At 40.6% G+C, this 27,613-nt stretch overlaps 1 protein-coding gene across 2 annotated transcripts in view; it reads right to left on the reverse strand.

Annotated features, from left to right (window-relative positions):
• The window catches only part of LOC132399073 (brain-specific angiogenesis inhibitor 1-associated protein 2-like protein 1), a 131,961-nt gene that overhangs the window by 38,013 nt on the left and 66,335 nt on the right, over nt 1-27,613 (reverse strand). For both annotated transcript variants that reach the window (XM_059979018.1, XM_059979017.1), the window contains exons 10-11: nt 26,213-26,411; nt 16,109-16,177 (exon numbers count right to left, since the gene is read on the reverse strand). In XM_059979018.1, the coding sequence (XP_059835001.1) occupies nt 16,109-16,177; nt 26,213-26,411 (268 nt within the window). The remainder of the gene's footprint in view (nt 1-16,108; nt 16,178-26,212; nt 26,412-27,613) is intronic.

A 27,613-nucleotide genomic window follows, 5' to 3' on the forward strand; every position in this document is an offset into this window, starting at 1 on the left:
GTCACACACAACAGACAAATACCACAATATTAAATTATATATATCATTTAAATATGTGAATTGTGAGCAGGTAATGCTTACAACAGCATCATATTGACTCTTAACTACTATTAACATAGATATCACAAGTCTAACTATGTGACTGTCAATCATATAGCATCCATAATAAATGAAAAATACTTGTTATCTCTAATGCCCAGAGTGAAATGAAGAACATAGCAACCTCAACAATAGTACAGCACCAAGTCCATGCTTATAGTACAAATCTTACATATTGAATGTCAACGATTTACAAAATGAAGCTGGTATCATCTACAAATCCAAGGTGACTCAATGCCTCATGAAAACTTCCCCTTCCCCTAGAGTGGAACAATATTACAGGCCCTAGACCTAAAGTGTGTATCGAAAGTTTAACCTTAGAATCTTAGAGGGCACTCCATTACAATTATAAATAGTCCGTGAGCCAGGACCCCAAATTTGGGTCACCAGTACCATCTGAGGGGGGGGGGGGATAATTCTTATAGTGATTTTTGGCAAGGCATACACCCCTAGTGCTAGAAAATATGTGACAGCATTGCAGCAGTGATAGCTTGCATGGTAACCTCCATGCTATAAGAACCACGATCCCAAGGCGCTTTGCCTTTGATAAGATGAATTATGCCAGGTACCTGTCCCCTTACTTTGCTCAGATGATGAACCTCCCAGAGAAGAATCCTTTTCTGTACGAGGCCTTCAAGACAGGCCAATTCTCAGTGCAGCTGTCAAGTAACAACCCCTTTGGGCAGATCCCCGTGGACCAGGCTACTGAAGCCACAGTGAACAGAGACACACAGACTCCTGGAGGCACATCACGGTTCAGCCTGAATGCTGGGGCTAACAAGCATTACTACACAACAGCTGAGCACCACATTGCATTCCTGGGACAGTTAAGGGAGATGGTGCAAGGCAACAAATCAGAGCTTTGTCTTGCAGAACTACAGCAGCTAAGAATCCAGAAAGATGAGGAAGCAATTTCAGCAGTGGATAGCCTCATAACATGAATAGGTCAACCCACTTGCAGAGAAGCGGGATCTCATATCTCTATGGCAAAGGCAGCCCCCAAGGACATTGCCTCCAACCTGATGAAGGTGTATGAGATTGGTGAGCAATGCTGTGCAGCCTTCAAGGATGAGAGACTAGAGGAAGACCCACCAGCAAAGAAATTCCATGACTCAATGAAAACCAACAAGCTGAAAACATTCAGTGATACGTGTAAGAAGAGAGAAGTGAAATCAAATGGGAGGGCGATCATCTTGAAAGCAGACAGGTCTTTGTTTGGACGCATCATAGTGATGGGATAAGGGTGCAGTCTACATATGGAGGATATCCTTTCTCATCCCCTTGGACCATTTCCCTGGGCCCTGTCCACACCGGAAGGATTGCTGAGAAAGACAAATAAAGCTACTTTAGCCACAACCTTGCAGAAAAATGTAGCAGTAGAAGAGCAACTCTCAGGAAATTCTGCTACAGTGGTTGATGGAATGAACTTGATCCAGAGTGAAAGGTGATCAAGTTACTTTCAGAGTTGTTGCCACAACAATTCTGGGTATGGCTCTGAGGGAAGGTAGTCAGAGTAGATGTTGTGTTCGACACACACAAAGAGAACTCTATCAAGAGTAGTGAGGAGATGGTGAGGCAGTGGAGGAGCTTCCTGACCAAAGTCAGTAACAAAAATAGTCTCATTAGCTTCCTAGTCCATGAATGGAGGAAGGTGGAGTACAGAGCAAGGCTACAGGAGAAGATTCTGTATGCAACTGTGAATGACAAATGTTACAGAATCACATCTCAAGACAGTGAGGAGTTGTCAGCTCTTCAGTGTCAACAAGAAGCAGATGGCTGCCTACTTCTCCATGCTGCCCATGCCACAAGAGAGGGATACCAATCTGTAGTGATCTACTCAGAAGACACAGATGTTTTTATCATGTCTTTAGCATTTTGTGACAAGATTGAGGCCCCATTGTTCTAGAAGTGTGGCACTAGAACCCGTACAAGGCTTGTAGACATTAGGAAGGTTGCTGCCACTGTTGGCATAAAGGTTTGTAGGGCTCTCATCGGGTTGCACGCATATACCGGATGTGACACTGTAAGGGCTTTTGCAGGCAAAGGGAAGACAAGTGCCCTAAAACTTCTGACCAGCAACAGGGAAACTCAGGACACATTGGGTCAGGAATGAGACCTCTCCCCAGAACTGATGGACAAACTGGAGGCATTTACATGTCTCCTGTATGCCCCAAAAGCATTGACCACCAAGGTCAATGAGCTCAGGTATCACCTTTCCTGTGCTAAAAAAGCTGAAATTGAAAGTCATCAACTCCCACCATGCAAGAACTGCTTAACAAAACATGCACAGCGAGCCAGCTACCAGGCTTGTATATGGAGAAGATGTTTGGAGAAGGACCCAAAACTGCCAAGCCCTGTTGGCAGAGGATGGAAGATGAAGAGAGCAGAGGAAGCTGAACAGTTGGTGGTGCTCAGGATGGAAGGCCAGCTAGCTCTCCATGTTGTACTGGATCTACTGGCCTGTAACTGTCCAAAAAAAATGTTCACTCCCAAGATTTGTGTGTGTTGCAAATGGCCTCAGGTGTATGACATGTGTAGACTGGCAGACTGTGAGAACCAGGCGTCCACCTCAGAGAGTGTGGAAAGTTCAGAAGATGATGTGGAAGACTTGGAAAATTATTATGATTATTAATAGGTTATGAAAGTATGGAAAACAGAGTATGGAAAGCAGCCTTTGATTAAATATATTCATTTTACAACCAAATGCGGCCTAGCTTATGGCCATGTGGAATCCCACATTTGAATTATTGTACTGTAATTCTATATGCTATGACAAAAGCTCAAGATAGTTTTGATTTGATACAACAATATGGAAAATATCATGACATTGATAAAACCCCAGAAATCTCTCCAGATGAGGTTTTTTATCTTTGAAGGGGGTGGGGTAACATTTTCTGCCGTACTGATGTTAATATGGAATTATATACAAAAAGTGATTACTTATTTGAATTCCTGAATAAATTCTCTACAAATCCATGTGATTATATGTGTCCTAGGGTTTTTATTGACTTTTCCAAAATAAACAACAGACAAGCATTTTTCTAAACATGAGATGATTCACTCTACTGAAATTGGGTACTGTACTGCGAGTGCCACTAATGACATAGTTGTTATAAAATTCTGCATTGAAAACATTTGATGAAAAGTGCTTGAACTCAGCTATCATTGTGACAAATTTCAATGTTGAAGGATCACTGAATATATATGTTGTACTTTATACTGGCCACTTTTCAGAAATGTTTTTTTTTAGGGTTGTGTTATAAAATGCATGATAGCATACATAATGCTACCACTGGTACAATGCTATCACATATTTTCTAACTCTAGAGATGTATACCATGCCAAAAATCACTATGAGCATTATTCCCCTCAGATGGTACCGACCAACCCTACTGGCTCACGGACTAAAAGCGCATTTGACAATTTTAATAAAGTTTCAAAGGCAAAGATAATATAATACTGACCATGGATGACAAGTACATAACAATTATTGTGTTTCAATAAACGTTTCACAGAGAGAATAGCTGCAATGAGGGATTCTCGTTGCACGGGGAAAATGAGAAAAGCTGACAATGCCATTATTGAATGTTAAAATTATGAGGGGTTTTGATAAAATAGAGGGGGGGGGGAGACTTAACTATGATTAAAAAAAACTTGGGGACAAGGTCAGAGAGAACGAAAGTGAAGAGAATTTGTTATTGTTAAAATGTATGCTGCATTCTAGAATATACTAAAAAAGGATAGTGGAGGCAGGATCAACATTCAACAGGATTGAAATAAATAATTGAAAAGGAAAAACCTGCAGAGCTTTGGGACAAAAACTACAGGGGTGGGACAAATTATAAGGCTCTTTTAAAGGAGAAATACAATAGCTAAATGCCTCTATGCTGCGATTTATACTCATACTCCGCAGACTGCCAAAAGGAACATAAAAGACACCAGCGGTCTCTCTCAACCCATGTCTGTACGTCACATCCCCAAAATAAAATGATTCCCGTTCTTCAATATGTTACAGAAAATACTCTGCTGTTCTGAAAACCTACATGAAGCTGAGCTTACTGTAGGAATGAAAAGGAGGAAATCTAGAACAATACACAGAAAAGCAGCCTTGAAGCAACACTGCAACTAGTTATAGTTTTTTCATGAAATTCATGATTGTTTCATCTGGACTTTTACGAAATAATCCAACTCTAAAGGTCATGTTTCTAAAGACAACCCAAAATTCAGTAGAGACATGAAAGACTGAATCAATCCTGCAGTGGCATTAGCTTCCTGCTGAACATTGGACTGTCTAATTTCAGGTATCCCTCACTGATTATTTCAATGCTTTAGTGTTCAAACACATTTTCAATGTTTCGCTGCTTACAAATGTTGGGCCAAATGGCCCAATTCTGTTCCTATGTCTTATAGTTTCCAAAAAAAAAAAAATCCAGTGTTGTTTATATATTGCAAGCTTGCCTTATCCAGATTATTTATTAATGTTATCTTGATGAGTTGTAATCAGTTAACTGGAATGCACAACTGAAAGCACACAGGAAGTTAGACAATTTGTTCAGTATGATGGCATGTCTAAGCTCTTTGCAAGTTGTTTCAGAGAACTCAGTTTAGGGTTTCATATTAACACACGCCTAGAAAATTCAGAAGTCTTTGCTATTGCCTGCCATACTTCTCATTTAAACAGTAGTTACCCAAGAACTTGATAGCAGGAGTACTTCTTCAAATGAAGCTACTACCAAAGCTTACAAAATAGATTGTGTGTTGTGAGATTATCAAATTTGTTCCAATATGATCTGAAAGATCCAGAAACCAGGATGTTTGTATGCCACATACTGTACATGATAACTTCATTGCAAGGCATGATTTTAATTTGCCTGTGGCTGGTAGCGTAATGATTACACAGAGATACAAATAAGTCTTTTGAAAATAATGCATCAGGTTCCAGTTTATTATCACTATCACATTCTGCAGTAGCAGCACAGTGCATATTAATATATCCGCCTGAAGCTCAGGAAACTATATATACATAAATTACAGTTGCTCCACAGACTGTCTTATGTGCAGGCTTTCACATGGGGAAAAAAAGCTTGAGATCTGCCTCTGGGGTTGGGCGGCATAGTATCACAGCTCAGAGTTGCTGACTCATAGTTTAAGTGGCTTGGGTTCAGTTGGATTAAAGAAAAGGTGACTTCATGACTTACGTGGACTCTGAGCACTCCATCCTGCATCTATGACACTAACCACACAAATGTAGTTTTCAGCAATTGCCTGGCTGGCAACATTCTCAGAGGTATGAAGATTGACTTCAAGTTTCATTCCAGTCAATGCAATATGAAGGGAGTGCCGCACTGTTGGAGGTGCCACTCGTCAAGATACATTGATAAATTGAGGTCAAACTAGCCTTTCAGGTGGATGCAAGAGACCAGATGGTTCTATTTACAACAAGAATATGATTTGGGGAGAGGGTATTTTTGGTTTCGTGGAGAGCAACTCTCAATTCACATCTATAAAACAAATGTGGTGAATATTACCATTATGTGGAAAATTTTAGTATAAACTGGCTGCCAGATTTCATTCCTTCAAGAATGAAAACACTACAAAAAATGTATTTCATTGGATTTAAACTGGTTAGCAAAAGAACCAGAAGAAAATGATGACTTTTGTGTCAGTATCTGGTTAGGGGCGTACATTATACTGAAAACAAAAACAATTAAAGTATTCACCTACATGCAAAACAAAGTTACAAATATCCTCCACTGCCCATGGATCAACACTTGCTTGTCCTCAAGCAACAATAATACTTACAGGGGAGAAGCTTACCCAAATTTCTCAACTTAAATTCCAGTACCAGGTCTGCTGGTGTTGGGGAAGCTACATTCCTACAAATTTCTTCAAATTTGTAATCAGTTAACTAGGATTTTCTTTTCATCCAAAGGAAGTGCAAACTGACAAAGGGCACATCATGCAAACTGTGCTTGGAACCTCAGATACAGTCAAACCCTCCTTATCTGAGAGTTCCGCAAGCGCGAATTCAACCAACTGCGAATCGAGAAAACCTGGAAGTGCTCCTCCAGCACCCATTCTTTGAGCATGTACAGACTATTTTTCCTTGTCATTATTCCCTAAACAATGCAGTATAACAATTACTTATACAGCATTTACATTGTATTAGGTATTACAAGTAACATAGAGATGATTTAAAGAGATGTGCGTAGGTTATCGTGGATCGGGATCGAAAATAAAAATCAGAAGTTTTCTTACTAAGTCGAAACAGCTACATCCAGTATTATTTAGCATCAGTTAGTCAAACGTTTGTCTTAGAAAACAGATGATATATTTTTACCTTTCTATGCATATAAAACACTTAAGAAATGTATGTATTTCAATGATTAAACCACTGCGTTGCTTAGTAATAATTGTAGCTTTCATCGGGGCAGGGCCTTTCTCACTTTATCCTTAAAAATTGTTCCAATCGTTGACCAACTGTAGCCTAATGCTTTTCCAATAACCAATGGCATTTCACCTCTTTCCCACGCTTTATTACTTCCACTTCATTTTCAATCGTGATTATTTTCGTGAACTGAAACACTGCAGATTCAGAGCTCCGCCGGGTCCTAAAGAGCACTGCTCTGAGACAGGTTAAATAAGGTCCAGGGTTCTGTAGGTCCTGAAGTCCACCACACTGAAACAGGTTAAATAAGGGACTTGAGCATCCACATTTTTTGGTATCCGCGAGGGGTCCCGGAACCAATCCCTCGCAGATGAGGGCTGACTGTACTTTGAAGTTCATTACTGTACTTAATGTCTTAACTGAAACATTCTACAAGCAGCCATCTCATACTCATATGATGTGAAATAGTGCTAGATCTGTCACAATTAATCATGAGAGGTAACCCACACAAAATGGTGGAGGAACTCAGCAGGTTATGCAGCATCAATGGACAGGAATAAACAAGAACAAACAATTTGCTTGTCATAAGAGATGCTTATTTAAATAATAGGTAATGTCACTCCAGGAACAAGTTTAACAAGATAGACCTCAAATGTAACAGAAGAATCTAAATATGGTAACTTGTATATTTAAAGCTTTATGTAGATTGAAGATAAAAACTGCAGGTTCACACTGAGCAGGATGCCATTTCTTCAACAATAATACACATAACTCATGCATCATGAGGAGCATGTTCTATAGCAGGGGGTTCCCAAACTGGGGTTCACAGACTCATTGATTAAAGATAGGGGGTCCATGACAAAAAATACGGTTGGGAACCCCTGCTCTATAGGCTTTACCATCAACACCAATTCTGTCCTTAAAAAATTAAACAGGAGGGTACCAATGTGAGAGTGCAGTATCAGGTTCATTCCAAAATCTATGGACTCACTTTTATGGACTACAATTCGGGTTCTCGATATTACTTGCTTATTTATTATTTTTAGTATTTTTTTTCTCTTTTCTTTTTGTATTTGCACGATTAGTTGGCTTTTGAACATTGGTCATTTGTCAACCTCTGCCGTGTGTGCTTTTTCATTGATTATATTGTGCTTCATTCTATTTACTGTGAATGCCCACAAGAAAATGAATCTAGTATTTGGTGACATACATGTACTTTGATAAATTTACTTTGAACTTTGAAGAAACAGTACTTGCTTATTTTGTGATGTTTGTTCATCCTGCGTGAATATCTAAGATCAATGTCATTCTTTCGGGTAGAAATAAATTAAGCATTTACATACATATCAGATTGATTAGCCCAGTGGAACATAAAGTCATTGAAAAGTACAGCCCATAAACAGGCCCTTCCATTCCTACATGCTGAACCATTTAAACTGCCTAGTCCCACTGACCTGCACACGGACCATACCCCTCCAATCCATGTACCTATCCAAACTTGTCTTAAATGCTGAAGTCAAGCTTGCATGCACCACTTGTGCCAGAAGCTCATTCCACACTCTCATGACCCTTTGAATAAAGAAGTTTCCCCTCATTTTCGGCACAAACTTTTCACCTTTCACCCTTAACTCATGACCTCTAGTTGTAGTACCACCCTACCTCAGTGGAAAAAAAACCTGCTTGCATTTGCCTCATCTACCTCTCACAATTTTGTACACCTTTATCAAACCTCTTCCCAATCTTCTATGTTCCAACATCTAGCAGTTTTACTCTGAGCAAAAATTCTACATATTGCCAATTATTAAATTGTTTGTAAATGGAGCTGATGCTGTACAAAATCAGCCAATAGTATAAACATGCACACACAGATTAGAATTGTTACACTTCATACATTTACTCTGTAGAATAAGACTTGATTTATAAAGTAACATAATTCCAGACCACTTGCAGCAACAAGATAGCAGATGAATGGTTATTTATCTTCACTGAATCCTTCCTTTTGAGTTCTGTTTTTGCTTGTGACACCTTGTGAAAACAATAGTCACAGCAGAGTTTGGCAAAGCCAGTGATTTCCCTTATTTGGTAAGATATAGTCAACACCCATTACAATTCTTCCCCCCATTGTACAGATTGCGATAATACTTTGTTGTATAATAAGTGCAATTACAATTGTGGCTTTAAAACTTTAAAGCAGCACAATCATTGCTCAACTTTCCCATCCACTCCCTCTCCTCCCCCCACCTCCACTTCCATCTGTCATCATTTCCTTTCCCTGCCCCTTCATATCCCCCTCCCAAAACCTGGTTCCACCCATCATCTGCCATCCTCTGCCACATCTATCCCCTGTACTGCCATTATTTCCTAATCCCTGTCAGTCTTGACGTAGTCTCAACCTCAATATCCCTTTGGCCTCCACAGATGCCACTTCACCTGCTGAGTTCTACCAATGCAATAACACATACAAAGTGCTGGTAGAACTCCGCAGCCAGGCAGCATTTGTGGAGGAAAGTGAATAATCACTCCTCTATAGATGCACCAACATTTTGTGTGTGTTGCTCCAGATTTCCAGCATCTTTAGAATCTCCTGTGCGAGTTCTTCCATTGTTTGTTTTTTTGTGTCCCATATTTCAGCTTTTGCAGTCTTGTCTCCAAACACTGCACCACTGTTCTTCAGGCTAGTCCTTCAAACTCCTGTGGCTCACATCATCTGATACAGATACACAGTTCCTTTGAGAGCTTCAATTATTCACAAGGCTTTAAATTACTTTCCAATGTAGAGTTTCCTATATAAAAGTGATAAATATGTCATGCAAATCATTTTAGATATCTGGTGCAGGAACCTCTGCTACAAACTTCCCATTATTAGTGTGAACCAACAAGGACGTGGGCTGATTCTCCTCACCCCCCCCCCCCCCACCTCAGGTCAGCAAAACCTTCACGTGATCAGGGGTCCACACAGGCAGGACAAGGGCTAGTGATCAACTAGAAAGACAGGTCAGCATGTCCAGAGTTTGAAGCCTGGAGTTCAGGATCCCATCAGTGAGTACTAGGGTTGATACTGAGGATTGAAACCCAAATGTTGATCAGAAATCTAGAAGTCGAGGCCCAATGGCCGAAGCCCCGAGTCTGCAAGTCCACTGGGGCAGTCGGAGGCCGATGTTAGCGAGTAAAATGGAGGCTGGAGGCCAATCATAGAGTTGGGAAACTGTATGAGCAGGTGGACAGGAGGAGGAAAAGAGGATTGTTTTGCAGTTGCAAACACGAGGAAATCTGTAGATGCTGGAAATTAAAGCAACACACACAAAATGCTGGTGGAACGCAGCAGGCCAGGCGGCATCTATAGGGAGAAGCACTGTCGACGTTTCGGGCCGAGACCCTTCGTCAGGACTAACTTTCAGTCCCGAAATCAAAATTAGAAGTATAGCACAGAAACAGGCCCTTCTGCCCATCTAATACATGACAAACTATTTAAACTGCCTAGTCCCATTGACCTGCACACAGACCATACTCCTATCATTTATGTACCTATCCAAACTTCTCTTGGAAGTTTGAAATAGAGCTTGCTTGCACTACTTGTGCTGGAAGCCCATTCCACACTGTCTCAACCCTGAGTGAAAATGTTTCCCCTCATATTCCCCCTAAACTATTCACCTTTCTCCCTTAACCCATGATCTGGTCGTAGTCTCACACAACCTCAGAGGGAAAAGCCTGCTTGCATTTATCCTATCTATACCCCTCAATTTTCTACATCTCTATCAAATCACCCCTCAGAATTCTACATTCTAAGGAATACAGAATGTATTCAGTCTTTCCTTATAACTTAGGTCCTCCAAACCCAGCAACATTCTTGTAAATTTTCTCTGTACTCTTTCAAAGCGTTTACATTTTTCCTGCATGTAAGTGAACAAAATTGCACACAATACTCCAAATTAGGCCTCACCAGCATCTTGTACAACTTCAACATAACATCCCATCTCCTGTACTCAATACATTGAATTATGAAGGCCAAAAGCTTTCTCAATGACCCTACCTATAGATGACACCACTTACAATGAATTATGGATCTGTATTTCCAGATCCCTTTGTTCAACCACATTCCTTTCAGTTCATTTTTCCAGCTAGTCCAGATCCCTCAGCAACTCACGATAGCCTGCCTCGCTGTCAACTACACCCCCAATTTTGTCATCCACAAATTGGATGACAAAAAAAAGGGAAACAAGGGATCCCGTGCCGATTCCTGCTGTACACCAATAGTCACAGGTCTCTATCTACTACCTCTCTCTGGCTTCTCCCAAAAAGCTAATATCTAATCCAATTTACTACCTCATCTTGAATGCCAAGCAAAGAACCTTCTGATCAGCATTCGATGCAGGGCCTTGTCAAATGTCTTACTGAAGTCCATGTAGGCAACATCCACTTTCCTGTTGACTTCATCAAAGAACTCTACAAGATTGGTTAGACATGACCTACCACACACAAAGCCATGCTAACTATCCTTAAATCAGTCCATGTCTATCCAAATACTTGATATATCCAGTCCCTTGGAATACCTTCCAAAAACTTTCCCACAACTGATGTCAAACTCACCTACCTATAAAATCTTCATTTATGATTAAAGCCCTTTTTTATTAAAAAACAGCAGAACAACTTTGGCTATCCTCCAATCATCTAGTGCCTCTCCTGTTGCTAAGGATGATTTAAGAATCTCTTAAAGCCCAGACAATTTCTACACTTGCCTCCTGTAGGGTCCAACCCTGGGGATTTATCCACCCCAATTTCCTTCAGGACAGCAAACATCTTCTCTGTAATATGCACAGGATCCATAAACTTGATTCTGCTTTTTGCCTCACTTCTATGGACTCTGAATCCATCTTCTGAGTGAATACAAATGGAAAGAATGCATTTAACATCTCCCCCATCTCCTTGGCTCCATACATGGATTAACATTTTAGTCTTCCAGAGGAAGAATTTTGTCCCTTGCAATCCTTTTGCTCTTAACATATCTGTAGCATCCCTTAGGATTCTCCTTCACCTTATCTGCCAGAGGAACTTCATGCCTTCTTTTAGTCCTCCTGATTTCTTCACGTGTTCTCTTGCTTTTCTTATACTCCACAAGCACCCATACCTGCTATGCGCCTTTTTTCTCTCTTAACCAGGGCCTCTTGAAAACCAAGGTTCCTTACACTTGTTACCTTTACCTTTTATTCTGACAGGCATATACAAGCTTTATACTTTCAAAATTTTGCTTTTGAAGGCCTTCCACTTACCAAGTACATCTTAGCCAGAGAACAGCCTGTCCTAATCTACACCTGCCAGATCATTTCTGATACCATTAAAATGATCTATTCCTGAATTTAGAATCTCAACCCTGTGGACCAGACCAATGTTTTGTACATTTACTTTGAAACTAACGGCATTATGGTCATGATGCAAAGTATTCCCCTACACTTTGGGAACACTTTGCCTTGTCTTATTCCCTAAAAGCAGATCCAGTATCACAAGCACTTCTCACATCTGGAGTCATCAGGGATCAGGGATGCTGGAGGCTTCACTGTCTTCCCAGTTTTAATCATAATCATAAACCGAGATTTTATAGGTAGGTGAGTTTGACATCAGCTGTAGGAAAGTTATTGGAAGGCATTTCAAGGGACTGCCTTCCCATACAACTATCCTGCCAGGCAGCTCTACTGTCCTAACTGAGCAAATGTAAGGGGGGGGGGGAGGGGGGAGGATATCTTGCTTTCTCTGACTGAAGCCTCGAAGTGCTAAAGCCACAAAATCACTACCAACTCTGTCCACTCCAATGATGGTCACTGTGTTTGCCCCTGCCTTCTCCCAACTTGCTTCAGCAACCAACACCGAATGCTGACTGGTTACTGGTCAGAGCTCCAATCAAACTGCCATGAGTTGCTACCTTTTACACACAGTCAGCAGACCAGAGTGAAATGCCCTCCTCTGACTTCCCAATCAGATACCGGTCAGGGCTCCAAAAACTGGTTCCAAGTAAAATTTATTATTAGAGTACATACATCCCACATACAACCCTGGGATTCTTTTTCCAGCGGGCATACTTAAATCTCTCAAACAGTAATTGTAAACAGGATCAATGAACAAACTGCAAATGCAAATTAAATAACGAGCAATGTTCTCTCTAAGCTGAGCATGTGCACGTGCACACATTTTTCAACCACCGCACAAAGGGAATTAATGTGCGCACAAAAGGTTAGTTACCTAAAATAATGTAGTAATTAATAATTATACTTATTGAAAATAATCTTTTAGCTAAATGTTTCTGTTAACTAGTTAGTCGGTTTTTCAAATACCACAATGTACGTCACTAACTTATGTCACCTCTCCTTTCCTGTTCAGGTTTGTACAGCTGCATCATGGCAGCAGCCATCTTTGGCAGACAGTGTTGATATCGCAAAGTTTACAAAGATCTGTTTCAAATCTTGTAGATAGCTTACTAAGTTTTCAATGAAAAAATATTGATTCACTATGTCGAATTCAAAAGAAGCAAAGGGCGTGAAGTGCAGAAGAACTGCAAATTTGTTTAAAGTTGAATGGCTTAACAAAATAGTAGAAACTGCTACACCAAAAGCTCATGAGGTCATGAACGTACAGCTACGAAAAATACTTATGATTCGGAAATTGGAGTTATCTGTATGTATTGTGATGCAAAAGTTGCTGGAGAACTTGCTAGTGGAAAGAAGTGGGATGATATTTGGAAACCTGACTTTTTGAAGCGTCATTTGGCAAGTAAATTGCATTTGGACGGTGTGCAAAAGTTCAGGCATCAGAACCCGCCATTACCTGTTACAGGAATGTTATGCATTTTTGTAAACCTACATAAACTGTGCCATGTGTGCATTCAGTGCACACATACTTTTGTCACAGGAAAAAAATTTGCACAAGATTTTTGTGCACACTGACTACTAAGAATTAGAGGGAACATTGATAACACGAGCATGAAATAACAAGATAAAGAGACCTTAAAGTGAGACCATCAATTGTGGGAACACCAGAACTAGAATGTGCAGTTATCTCTAATTGTTCAAAAGCCTGACGATTGAGGGCAGTAACTGTTCTTGAACCTGGTGGTGCAAGTCCTGAGGCACTGTACCTTCTATCTGTTGTACAGAGGGTGCAAGGAATGTTTAAATTCCTTGAAAGAAATAGAGTATACATACTCATAGGCAACACCCACAAAATGCTGGAGGAACTCAGGTCAGGCAACGTCGATGGAAATGAATAAATAGTCAACATTTCCGACCAAGACCCTTCTTCAGGACTGAAAAGAAAGGGAGAAAGACACCAAAGTAAAAAGGTGGGGGCGACGGAACAGGATAGCTAGAAGGTGACAGGTGAAGCCAGATGGGTGAGAAATACAAAGGGCTGAAGAGGAAGAGATCTGTTAAGAGGAGAGGGTGGACCATGGAGAAAGGGAAGGAGGGACCCTGCAGGAAGTGACGGGCAGGTAAGAGGTAAAAGGCCAGAGTGGGAAATAGAAAAGGGGGAGGGGGAAGGAATCCATCAGATTGGATGCTACCCAGACAGAGTACAGGTTGTTGCTCCTTCACTCTGAGGGTGCGTTTGGATACTGGGAAGTTCCACTTCGGGTGGATGGGGCGGAGTTGCTTGATAAAGTGGTCTCCCAATTTACAACAGGTCTCATCAATGTGGATCAAGAGCACCGGACACACTAGATGATCCAAGCAGATTCACAGGTGAAATGTTGCTTCATCTGGAAGGACTGCTTGGGGCCCTGAATGGAGGCGGGGGAGGAGGTGGAAGAGCAGGTATAGCACTTGGGCTGCTTGCAGGGATAAGTGACGGGAGGGAGATTAGTGGGGAGAGACAAATGAACATCAGAATCACGGAGGGAGCAATCCTTGTGGAAAGCGGGTGGGGGGGGGAAGGTAAGGATATGTTTAGTGGCAGGATCCCTTTGGAGATGGTGGAAGTTGCAGAAGATGATGTGCTGGATGCAGAGGCTCACGGAGCGATAGGTAAGCACAAGAGGAACTATCACTACTAAGGCAGAGGGAAGATGGGGTGATAACTCCCATGCAGGTTGGGATTGTGAATCCAGCAGAGACTCACTCAAATGTAATTACTGTTAGACTCTCAGTAAATTATGGCTGAACATACAAATGGGCACCAGTGAAGTAGCTGTAAGCTTCAAAAAACAAAAAAAAAAGAACAATGACAACAATAAAATTACCTCTGGTTTCTTCACTGGGCACATTAGCTTCAAACATATTTCAAACCACTAGAAGTGGGGAAATGGAAACTCCTCATAGAGAACTTGCCCCTTATTAGACTGTTTGACAGCTGTCAATGTAGATTGGGACTGTGAATCCAGATGGAGGTTTACCCATCTGTAATTACCCAGTAAATTATGGTTGAATTCTTGAATTCCTTTTCAAGTATACTAGTCAATAGCAAATGAAAAGTATGTCCAATCCACTTTGGGAGATGACTGATTGCCAGCTGGAGATAAATCTGTTGGATATGTTTTCTGAACCAGAAAATTCACAATGATAATGTTTCACTAAGATATTTTGAGACCTGGATAAACATTGTTCCTTCAAAAAAAAAAGATATTTGCAACTTCAGGTTAATCAAGGCTGCAAAACTTTTCCATACATTTATCTTCTTATGTTTACATTCTCCCTTAAAGTATATTTATTACAATTAGCTTTTTCATGATTATGAGAGTTTTGAACAGCAAGAAATCAGAATTAAAACAGTAGTACAACTTAATTCAGGAGAAGGTATTCTGCATTAAATTATAATTGAAATTGTTGGTAGAATAAAAATTCTGCAGAAAAATAAGCAGAGTACATTTCCCATTTCCTGCAAGCTTGAACTTACTAAGTGCTATAGTTATATTGCTTATGTCTGTTTTCACAGAAGATGCGAAGAACTGCCAAGAAACGACATCATCTTTGGCAACTCAATGAACAAGTCAGTCTTAAGGACTGGGACAAAGACATTTCTTCACATGGAGAGTGCTGAATTTTTCAGATTCTCCAGTATGAAGGGCTATGGAGGCTCAGATGATTGAGTTTATTCTAAGCAATATATTTTTGGATATTGAAGAAATCAAGGGATGCTGGGATAGTGCAGGAAAATTGCATTGAACCATAAGACCAAACATGAACTTGGTGAATGGCAGAGCAAGCTGGAAGGGACAAATGGCCTACTCCTGCTTAACTTTTATCAGCCATCTACAGGGGAAAAAAAGGAGTTTTTTTTAATGCTGTTACTTCCACCAAGGACCAAGGCCACCCAACCTTAACTATTAGGCTACAGTAGGCAGATGACACTTGCACATACATAATTCCAGGCCGAGATCCAATATATTGTTGACTCATTAGCTGAAGCATGCACGAGAAAGGATTTTACACTTAACTTCTAAAAAGGTTCTCTACTAACATGCTCCTATAACAAAGATTTATGTTATTATGTCATTAAATGGCCAACAAGCTGTGAAATAAGTACTCTTTGCACATTCATTTGAAACCAGAAGTAGAAATTTAACTACCAAAGAGATTCATAAGAGTTTGCTACTAACATGAAAAGTTTTAATATTACATTTGCTTAAACATGTGTTACCTGACTGCAGATGATGTGTCGGGACCTTGTTCTATAGGTCTGGTATAGGAAGTTGGAAACCAACCTCTCCTGTTCAGGAAGCAAAATATATGTAATTAAACCAGGGTAATAATAACTTCACAAAAGTTCTTCTGAACAGTTTTCAAAAAACAACTTAAGAACTTTAAATTTTGGCATTTCCATGGATTTATAATATTCCCAGACAGATCTCAAAATTTGGCCTGCAATAAATCTACATACTTCCCTTTCACTGAATGCAGATAAAATTTGCCTGTCAATGGACAGAGACATATTTACTAGATTTATACCTTCCTGTGGTTCCAAAGGTAGTCATAGCCAAAGGGTGGAGCAGTGGGGACAAGCTCCCACTGCTAAACAAATGCTCTTCATGGCATGCGTCCAAACAGCCTCTGACAATCAAGTCCAACGCCTGACCTTCACGTGTGGCATATTTCTTATGCCTGGCTGAGCTGTTCTCATTGACAGGAGAAGGGGCAAAGGCGGGCCACTGGCGTATTAAAACCAGTTGCTCTGGGCAGATGGGGCTCATTAACCACGAATGGTAGCTCATCTAGGAGAGGGAAACTCTGATTTCAAACCTCCGCTGCCTTGCGGCTATAACCGCTCACAGGAAAGGCTTTGGGCGTAAACCCCGAGGAAAAATCCGGAGTCGGAGTCCCGAAGACGGCTGACTGCCGTACCCAGCACCAGCACGGCAACTCCTGCGATGCTGCTGGCACCAAACTATACCGACTCCCGTCGTTCCTTTACACCTGTCATCAACATGGGGGTGGGGGGGGGGGGTCCCACTGCATGGGATCTCCATATCAATTCTGCCCTGGCTTGTGCCCTGGAGAGGCCACTCCAGCTTCGCTTTATAGCATCAGACAAACATGGGAAGCAGCAGTTACTGGTTATAAGTCATATGCTTGACTGGCATAGAGCATGGCGCCAGGGGTTGCCTTCGACTGTGGGAGAGACCATCGCGTTTCACTGGACAGCTACCGCCTGCCTCAATTTGGGCAGCCCCCAGCCAATAAGGTGCTGTCCCGCCACAGTCAGTCTTCCTCATTGGGTGCATGGGGATAATGGATTATTCCACAAACAGCTGACTGTAACTACTGCACCAGACAAGAAAGAAAACAAATCAAATACAACAACACCCCTTAAGTTGGGATGCTGGAATGTCCGCACAATGATAACTGGACTTGACTGAAACCTCAAGGATATTGAAGATGCATGAAAAACAGTGGTCATTAACAATGATCTACTAAGGCTCAAGGTAGATATAGCTACCCTACAAGAAACATGTTTGGCAGATTCAGGTATACTGAAGGTACTACACATTTTTCTGGCAGGAAAAGAATCAAGATGAGCCCCGCGAGCATGGAGTGGGTTTTGCCATTAGGAACTCCTTGTTGCAAATGGTGGAGCTACCAGAAAATGAATCAGAATGACTTATGACTCTCAGTCTACACACCAGTCATGGCCCAGTATCTCTCCTCTGTGTGTATGCCCCTACCTTGAACTCCACCTCTGAGGCAAAAGACATGTTCTATGACAAATCAGAAGCTGTTGTCAGGAATATTCCCCAATGATGAGCACCTCTTTAACGCCAGAGTGGGAGCCAATAACGATTCCTGGCTGTCTTGTCTTGACCACTTTGGAATTGGCAAAATAAATGACAATGGGCAACATCTCCTGGAGTCAGAAAACAGTCAGAAAAGGTTGACCAGTTTGCCAAGTCAGTACAAGGTGCTATGACGACCTCCTCACAAGGAGATACAACAACAGAACAATGGTCATACCTTTGTGACACCATCCACGAATCAGCACTATCTATCTGTGGAAGAAAGACCACAAAGAGCAGTGACCGGTTTGAGGCAAAGTCCAACATCATGACTCCTGTCATCGAAGCCAAGCGTGCAGCTCTCACAGAGTACAGGCGCTCACCATCCGACTGAACACTTCAGGCACTTCGAGCTGCTGAAAGCAAAGTGCAACAGACTGCAAGCAATGCACAAGTGAGTCCTGGCTCCAACTCTGAGGACATTCAGACAGCAGCTGTGACAGGCAACATCAGATCGACGTATGATGGTATCAAGAAGGCCTTTGGCCCATCGCAGAGCTAGACAGTACCCCTGAAGTGACCCAGCAATGAAATAATCACTGATAAAAGCAAGCTGATGGAACACGGAGTAGAACACTACTCTGAGCTCTACTCGACGGAAAACTTTGTTGTTTGCTCAGCCATTGATGCCATCGATTGTCTACCAGTCATGGATGAACTCGACTCCGAACCGACCATTGAGGACCTCAGCAAGGCAATTGACAGTCTGGCCCCAGGGAAAGCTACTGGCAATGATGGGATTCCTCTAGACCTGATCAAACACTGTAAGAGCTCACTCCTCCAACCTTTACACAAGGTCCTCTGTCAGTGCTGGAAGGACGGAGCCGTACCACGGGATATGTGCGACTCCAAAATCATCACTTTGTACAGAACAAGGGTGATGGGAGCAACTGCAACAACTACAGGGGTATCTCCCTTCTGAGTGTTGTCGACAAAGTCTTTGCTCGTGTAACTTTGGCACGTCTACGACCTCTGGCAGAACGAGTCTACCCTGAGTCCCAATGTGGTTTTTGCGCAAGGAGGTCAACTGTCGACATGATTTTCTCACTCCATCAACTCCAAGAGAAGTGCAAGGAACAACAGAAACCCCTCTACGTCACTTTCATCGACTTGACCAAGACATTCGACCATGTCAGCAGGGATGGGCTCTTTCAGATTCTCCTCAAGATTGGCTGTGCCCCGAAACTCCAAAGTATCACCAAGTCATTCCATGATGACGTGAGGGCTACTGTTCAGTATGATGGCAGCTCATCAGAACCCCTCGCTATTCGTAGTGGAGTCAAACAAGGGTGCGTGTTGGCCCAACGTTATTCAGCATCTCCTTCTCTATGCTATTGAAGTACACATTTGGGACGTCGACAGAAGGCATCTACACGCACAGCAGGTCAACCCTGTGCACCTGAGAGCAAGAACAAAGGTGTGAAAGATCTTAATATGTGACATGCTGTTTGCCGATGATGCTTCTATAACCTCGCACACCAAACAGCAACTACAAACTCTTATGGACCACTTCTCTAAGACATGCAAGGACTTCATGCTTACCATCAGCCTAAAGAAAACAAATGTCCTTGCCCAGAACGTAGTGCCCAGTCATTACCATCAACAATTACGATCTAGAAGTGGTCCACAAGTTCACATATTTGGGGTTGACCATTAGCAACACTCTCTCCTTTGATGCTGAAATCAATAGGCGTATCGGCAAAGCAATATCGATCCTTGTTCGACTCTCCTCGCGGGTCTGGGAGAATTCGAAACTTGCTACAAAGACCAAGACTGCCTCGTACAATGCACATGTTATCAGCACCCTCCTGTATGGTAGCTAGACTTGGACCATCTACTCCAAACAGGAGAGGAAACTCAGTAGTTTTCCCCTGCGCAGCCTTAGCCACATCCTCGACATCAGCTGGAGAGACAAAGTCTCAAACTCTGAGGTTCTCTCACACGCTGGACTTCCCCTAATGTTAACGCTTTTAAGACAACACAGACTGTGCCGGCTGGGCCACATCTGTTGTATGAAGGATGGTGGACTGCCAAAGGACATCCTCTATGGAGAACTAGCAACAGGCAAGAGGAACGTTGGTCGACCCTAGCTTTGCTTCAAGGACCTCTGCAAGTGCAACATGAAAGCCTTAAAAATAAGCACAAAGTGCTGGGAGAATACAGCAGATGATCGCATTAAATGGTGAGGTCCTCTTCAGCAACACCTAGAGCAAGGCAAAAGAGTGATCCTGAGTCAGTTTGAGGAGCAGAGAGCTAAACAGAGAGCACAGCAGACAACAATTCCACAATGCCCTACTCATGCAGCAACTGTGGCAGAGCCTATCATTCCAGGATCAGCCTCAATAGCCACAGTCGACGCTACTTGACAAATCAGTGACTACCAGAGGCGCAGTACCCATGGTCAACCACAACCGATGAGAGGCCACACACACACACCTTCTTGTGCATTGGGATAGCTGAATTGCACTGAGTGTCCTTTCAGATGGACTATGCATGATAAAATTATATTTATGGATGGAAGCAGTTCCAGAAATTTTACATTTTAGATTCAGAATGCTCTAATGTCAATGAAGTCCTTTCAACATCATCCCAAATGTAACAAGCCAATCTGACTTTCATAACTGACCCAAACAAAATTTAAAAAATGCAAATACAAACTCAGAATTATCCAAGTGCTCTTTCCAGATCCAATCCATAAAGAGGCACTAGAAAGTTTGTGAACCCTGTAGAATTTTCTCTATTTCTACATAAATATGACCTAAAATGTGATCAGTCCTAAAACTAGATAAAGAAAACCCAATAAAAAATATAACAAAAAAACTTGTTTATTTATTTATTTAGAAACACAAAATGCTGGACCCAGGAGGGTCGAAACTCCTGATGAAAGGTTTCGGCCCAAAACATTGTCACTACCTCCTCCCATAGATGCTGTCTGGCCTGCTGAGTTCTGCCAGCATTTTGTTCTTATTTATTTCCAGCATCTGCAGATTCACTCGAGTTGCATTTATTTACTTATTGTGAAAAAGAATCCAACATTACATTGTGAAAAACTGGTGTGAACCCCCCACCCCCCCACAACCCCATACAACAATAACTTCAACCAAATGGTTCCGGTAACTGTTGATCAGTCCTGCACATCAGCTTGGAGGAACTTTAGACCATTTCTTGTTACAAAACTGCTTTGACTCTGGTATGTCGGTGGGCTTCCTCACGTGAACTATTTGTTTCCGGTCCTTCCATAACATTTCTATAGGATTAAGGTCACGGCTTTAACTCAGCCATACCAAAACACAAACATTCTTTTTAAACCATTCTGTTATTGATTTACTCTGGTCTTTCAGATCCTTGTCTTGCTGCATTATCCAACTTCTATTAAGAATCGGGTGACGGACAGTTACCCTGACATTCTCCAGTAAAATGTGTTGATACAATTTTGAATTCATTTTTCCCTCAACGATTGCAAGGCGCTAAGGCAGCAAAGCAGCCCCAAACCACGATGCTCCTTCCTCCATACTTCAGTTATGATGAGGTTTTGGTGTTGGTGTGCAGTGCCCTTTTTCCTCCAGACATAGCAATGTGCACTTCTGACAAGAAGTTAAACTTATGCCTTATTTGTCCACAGAACATTGTCCAAGCATTGTAGAACATCCAGGTCATCTTTTGCAAATTTGAGATGTGCAGCACTGTTTTTTTTTATTTGGAGAGCAGTGTCTTCCTGTCATGTCCTTTCATGAACACCATTCTTGTTCAGTGTTTTCCTTATAGAAAACACATCAGAGACTTTAGCAAGTTCAAGAAATTTCTGCAGGTCTTTTACTGTTACCCTTGGTTCTTCCCCCCCGCCCCCACCTTCTTCAGCATTACACATTGTGCTCTTGGTGCTATCTTTGCAGGGTGCCCCCTCCTAGGGAGGGCAGCAACAGTACTGAGTTTCCACTTGTAGACAACTTTCTCTTACTGTAGACTGATGAACACTCAAGGTCTTTAGAAATGCTTTCATAGCCTTTTCCAGATTCATATATCTCCACAATTCTTCTTCTAAGGTCCTCTGAAAGTTATTTCGATTGAGGCATGATGTACATAAACATATCTTTCTTGAGAAGAGCAGGCTCTATCATTAACCTGATCATGTGTGTCTTTTTATACGGCAGGGTACCTCTACAACCCACACCTCCAATCTCATCTCACCAATTGGAACACCCAACTCCAAATTGCTTTTGTAGAAGGCATTAATCCAGAGGCTCACATTCTTTTTCCAACAAATACATGCCCTATTGGATCATTTTTCTCAATAAATAAAAGCACAACTTTTTATATCATTTATTTAATTAAGTTCCCTTTAACTAGTTTTAGGACTTGCATAAAGAATTGATCATATATATGCAGAATAGAGAAACCTGCAGGGTTCACAAACTTTCTAGCACCATTGTAAATACTTGCATTCCATTTTATATTAATTTGTAGTTTAAAGTTTGATCTAAGTCGGGGAGGCAGCGAGGGAGGGGTGGGGGGGGGGAATTGCAGGAAATCTGGAAATGTGGGAATTTGAGTGCTTGCCAAACTAAAGACTGGATATCACCCACAGCAGATAAGCCTGATGACGTTGTCAGGCAGGAAAACAGGTTAAATTCCTCACCAAGGAACACAAGGGAGGAAAATAAATTATTCACTTTCCCTCCCCAACCCACAAACTTTATGCTTAAGTGCTATAATCTCCTTTCAACTGTCCAGTTTCCTGAGCTGTATCCACTTAAACTATGCTCAATTTAGAGTCCCTTAGCATCACTGAATGGTAGTTCCACCCCTGGAGAGCAATTTACACTGCTCTTGTAAAAACTGAATGTGGTACTAAAGTTGAATTGAACATTGACAGACTGACAGAGTCTTTAAATTATTCCCAGTGTTTTGATCGCAATGTCACCTTTGGTGGTGCAGCAAGCAATCATTAATTACATGGTGATTCTCAGAGCATAAGCACAACTCCCTGGATTTCTATAAATTTAAATGCAACAGGGGACAAAAGATGATAGTGAATTTCAAATCAGTGTTCAAATAACAGGAGGTGCAAAGGAGCATGCTTGAACAGGCATGTCATTCATAATTTAAGGATTAGCTTAACGTTCAGTGCGGTGGAATGCTATCTAGGAACATGAACAATATTAACATTACATTCAGTGTCCATTACAAGAGCCTGGCAGCAATTCTCTTTACATTCAAAAATTTGCAAAACCATTCAGAAAGCTTTAAAGGATAATTTTTAAAACAGTGTATTTGCAGAAAACCCAAAATCTTGATATTGTATAACTATTTTAGCACATAAAATAGGAATTGCATTTTACCAATTTAGTCCTAAATTCAATCAGCATCAATTTTATAAACTATCAGTCCTTTATGCAAGCGATCTGTGCCAGAAGTATTTGATTTGAATCACGGAAGATATTGTGTGCTAAATATTCAGCTCTAGTGCATTTAGGAAAAAAAAATTATTATTTATATTAGGTAATGTTCTTCTCTTACAGCATAGATGGACTGACTTCAAAGGAATGCAATGATTCAAGGAATCAACCCATCATTAGCTTTTCAAGCCAATTTATGGATATACAATAAAAACCAACAAATCAACTCCCAGAATAAATAACTTTAAAACCCAAGTCTTTTTTCATTATACTTGGTAAATAGCATCCAAATCATTGAAGCAAAAAGGAATTAACTAGGCTATATAGTAATGCTATTCTATAATGATGCAATCAGTATAGATAGCACATTTACTGGTCTAGAATTTAAAATAAACATTGTAGGTATATAACTGAAACATGAATTTCACAAGTCTAGTGGAAATCATGCATAATAAATTTTCCTCACTCATTAAGCACAAGTTGATATTCATGATCTTCTCTTCATATTTGATCACAGTAGTTTAATGACCAAGTCAATCTAAAGAGCAACTGTTAGAGCCTGTTGCTAAGTTCCTGCACTAAAAGCTGTAATGGTTTAAACCCTGTAGGGAAAAAGTTACAAGAATATTTCCTGATGACATTGTATGTGGAAAAATTTTATTTTATTTTACAACCTGCAGTCTCTTAACCTTATTGATGCAAATCATCTGCTCTTCAATATTAAATTTTAAAAAACTGCAAAAACTGTGGTTAAACTGTATGCTTTGTTAACTATAAAGCTAGTGTATCCTTAACTTTTTTTTAAAAAAAGCTGCAGGCACTGCAATCTTGAAATTAATAATAGAATATTGCCAGAAATACTCAGAAGCTTCAACATCTTTGGAGAAAGAAATGGTTAACATTTCAAATCAATAACCTATCAACTGAAGCCAGAAAATATACAAAGCAAACATGCTTAAAGTTGTAGAGAACAAGAAAGGAATGAAGAGAAAATAAAGATTTGCAATAGCATGTAGACCAAAAAAACTGAATGATGCAAAGGCTTGTGATGCCAACTGAGAGACGATGTTGAACAATTGTTAACTTGACCAATCCAGAGATGCATAAAAGGGACTGAATGAAGACAAAGGAGTAATTTAAAAAAAAAATCTGTCCTGAAAGACAGACACAAGCACTGCAATTGCTGGAATTTGAATTCATAGAAACTGCATGAACACAGGTTATGCAGCGCCTGTAGAGACAAAAACAGTAACTTCACGTGACTGAGTTAACATAACCCTTCATCAGAAAAGATTATTTCAGACATTTGAATTACTTGCTTATGTTATTGTTGAATTCAAATGTTGAGTTCTAAACAGAGGATGTGGTTAAAGCATACAAAGTCCAAAGAATGAAATCAAAGACAGGTCAGAGTATCGAGTAAAGGGGAACTAAAGTGACAGGAAACTGAAGGCTCAATGTACTAAACTGTAAATACTTTAAAAATGTACATTTACTAAGGATAATTCATCACTTTATGAACAAAATTAGAAAATTGTAACTCTGACCGGGATACCTTACACACCAAACTAGCGGGGGAACTTGAAAATTATCACAGTTTGCTCTTAGGTGTACAAATGGTCAAGATTGAATTCAATAAAGTCTCCAAGTAGATTCGTATTATAATATCACTCTGCAGGTTTTAAATAAAACAATTCCTTTTGTACTAATAGGCAGCTAAGAATTCATTTCCATAGCTTTATATTTATGGCTCAGTTGCTCTAAAATGCATTATTCATTCAGACCAATTAACTTCAAGAAAACAGGTAATCTAACTGGTCACTATTATGTTGCTGTTTGCAGGAGCCTGACAGATTTGTGTGCAAACTGACCACTTTGTTTCCTACATTACAAAGGCCACTATCTAAAGTTTGATTGTAATCAGCGAAAGATAACTTGTACCCATTATAAATGTAAGTCTTTATTTATTGACCTAGTTATTATGAGAGTTGCTATGAAACTGACCATTACATGGAAAGCTAAGCTTCCAGCAAGATTACACAACATAATCACTTATTTTATCCCATGTTGATTTTTGCTTTAAGTTAATTGCAGTAGAACTAAAATCCATGATCAAGAAGCAATAGCAATTCTGACACAACTTGCACCTGCAGGATTTCCAACCCACCTCAAGTTCAAGTTTAACTGTCATTCAACCATACACATGTATACAGCTGAAGTAAATTGCTTCCCTAGAACCAAGGTGCAAAATGTAGTACACACAGTCACACATCACATGCAATCGCAAAATATTAGCACAACTTTGAGTGGTATGGCCTGAAAATTGATGGAGCATGGGATGTTGTTCTAGAGCCATATTTCAACAAGATCAAGTATGCAGCAGTTCTTCATCGCAGGCTGTGTTATCCACAAAGACAATCTAACCAGCCTTCTAGGGAGTGGATATTGAAGAGCAGCACTGACTTTATAGTTTCTGTTGGGGTTGTGTTGAGGGATAGGAAAGAAGGACAAGCAGCTGAATCTCCTGCTTCGCTGCTACCTTTGTGGCAGATCTTTTACAGACTCTCCAATGTAGTTCAGGATTGAGGACTCTAAGCTATCAGACCCTCATAATTTACATAGTGGTATGCACCCCTTCCGTGATGAATTAGGTTTTGAAACACTGACTCCAAGATACCTTTGGAGTATCTTTTTCTTCCCCAAAGAACTCATGCTTTATCTTGGCCCATCTTGGAACTCTGATTTCCTTTATTCAAGCCACTGGGTGGCACTCAAATATGGTAGATGGTTACCTCTCAAGTGCAACATATTCGCAAGGAAATTTTGAGATTTGAGAATGGGACACTTTTATTGGTCATAAACTCCCGCGGATTTAAGACTTTTAAGATTGGGAATGGGATTAAAGTTGAAAAATGTCCTTTGCATAGTTTCCATGTTAAAAAGTGAGATGGCAGGCTATAAAATATCACCAAGAGTTCAATTCATTGTGAATCAACGTCCGATAGTGGAATATGTTGTTTTAAGGTATTACCGATATAATACTCAAATTGTAGTAATTTTGAAGACATGGGAACTCACAATTTAGTCATGTCATGTTCTCCATACAGCCAGCCATCCTTTTCTTCTGGTATCAGAAGTGTCAGTATATCTCCTTCTGCAAAGCTCAACATATTCTTGTTATTTCCTGCAGTGTGGGGGAAAATGCTTTTCACCTTTGGCCTCTGAACCATATTCAGTCCAGTTGCAACAGAAATCGATCTTGATAGACTGACATCCTCTATGGAAAAATTAAATCAAATACATAACATGATTTTCTCAATACTATTATCTGCATCCAAACACAATGACAATAAATTCAAGTACTCATGCTCATCAACAATGCAATTCATTGTAACTCTGAACGTCACAAGTTAAAGGCGGCTAGTGAACTATGTGCCGTGTTCAATTTAAGAGGTCAATTAGTGCACTACACTGATTATTATTGCCTCATTATAGGGAGGATGTGGAAGCTTTAGAGGGTGCAGAGCAGATTTACGGGATGCTGCTTGGATTACAGAACATGTTTTATGAGGAATAGTTGAGCAAGATGGGACCGTTCTCTTTGGAATGGAGGTCAAGAGGTGACACAATAGAGGTGTACAAGAAGATAAGAGGCATAGATTGAGTGGACAGCCAGAGACTTATTCCCACAGTGGAAGTGGCTAATATAAATGGCACTATTTTAAGGTGATTGGAGGTAAGTATGGGGGCGAGGGGTGGGGAGAAGGGAGGATGTCAGATGTAAGTTTCTTTCTTAAAAATTACAGAGTGGTGAGTGCATGGAACCTGCTGCTGTGCTGGTAGTGGTAGAGGCAGTTACATTTGGGACATTTAAGAAACTCTTAGATAGGCACATGGATGGTAGTAAAATGGAGGGCTATGTGGGAGGGAGGGATTAGATTGATCCAAGGTTAAAAGATCAGCAAATCATCAAGAGCCAAAGAGCCTGTACTGTACTATAGCATTCTACTTCCATTTCAGATATTTCAAAAGTTTGAAGGTGGCATATTAAGCAGCATTAACTTTATTTCCCAGCGCAAGTTTTTACCTTGCACTTTTTCCAACATAAAATTACACTCTAGAAGTTTGAGAGCCAATTTCCTTCAAATTAAACATTCAGCTTAATTTTAAAAAACTACTCCATATAAGGAATTAGCATCTCCATTTATGCATAACTGCCAGGTTTTCTTAAAATATCACAAAACAGATGTTAAGCAAATGATCAACCTCAAGAGGTAATCTCATTTCACTTTATACCAGTTGGAATACACTTAAACTGCAGAATTCAAAAGCCATTATGCTCATTGAAGCAGTTCATAATCAATCCCTCAAGATCCATCAACACTTCTGAAACCACTAAATATCTCACTGGTAGTTAGACACTTGTAAATAGTGGTTGATATACAGGTTTGAATACGAATACATGGAATTTATCTCTTC

The sequence above is a fragment of the Hypanus sabinus genome, chromosome 9 (assembly GCF_030144855.1).
Source record: "Hypanus sabinus isolate sHypSab1 chromosome 9, sHypSab1.hap1, whole genome shotgun sequence".
NCBI lineage: Eukaryota > Metazoa > Chordata > Chondrichthyes > Myliobatiformes > Dasyatidae > Hypanus > Hypanus sabinus.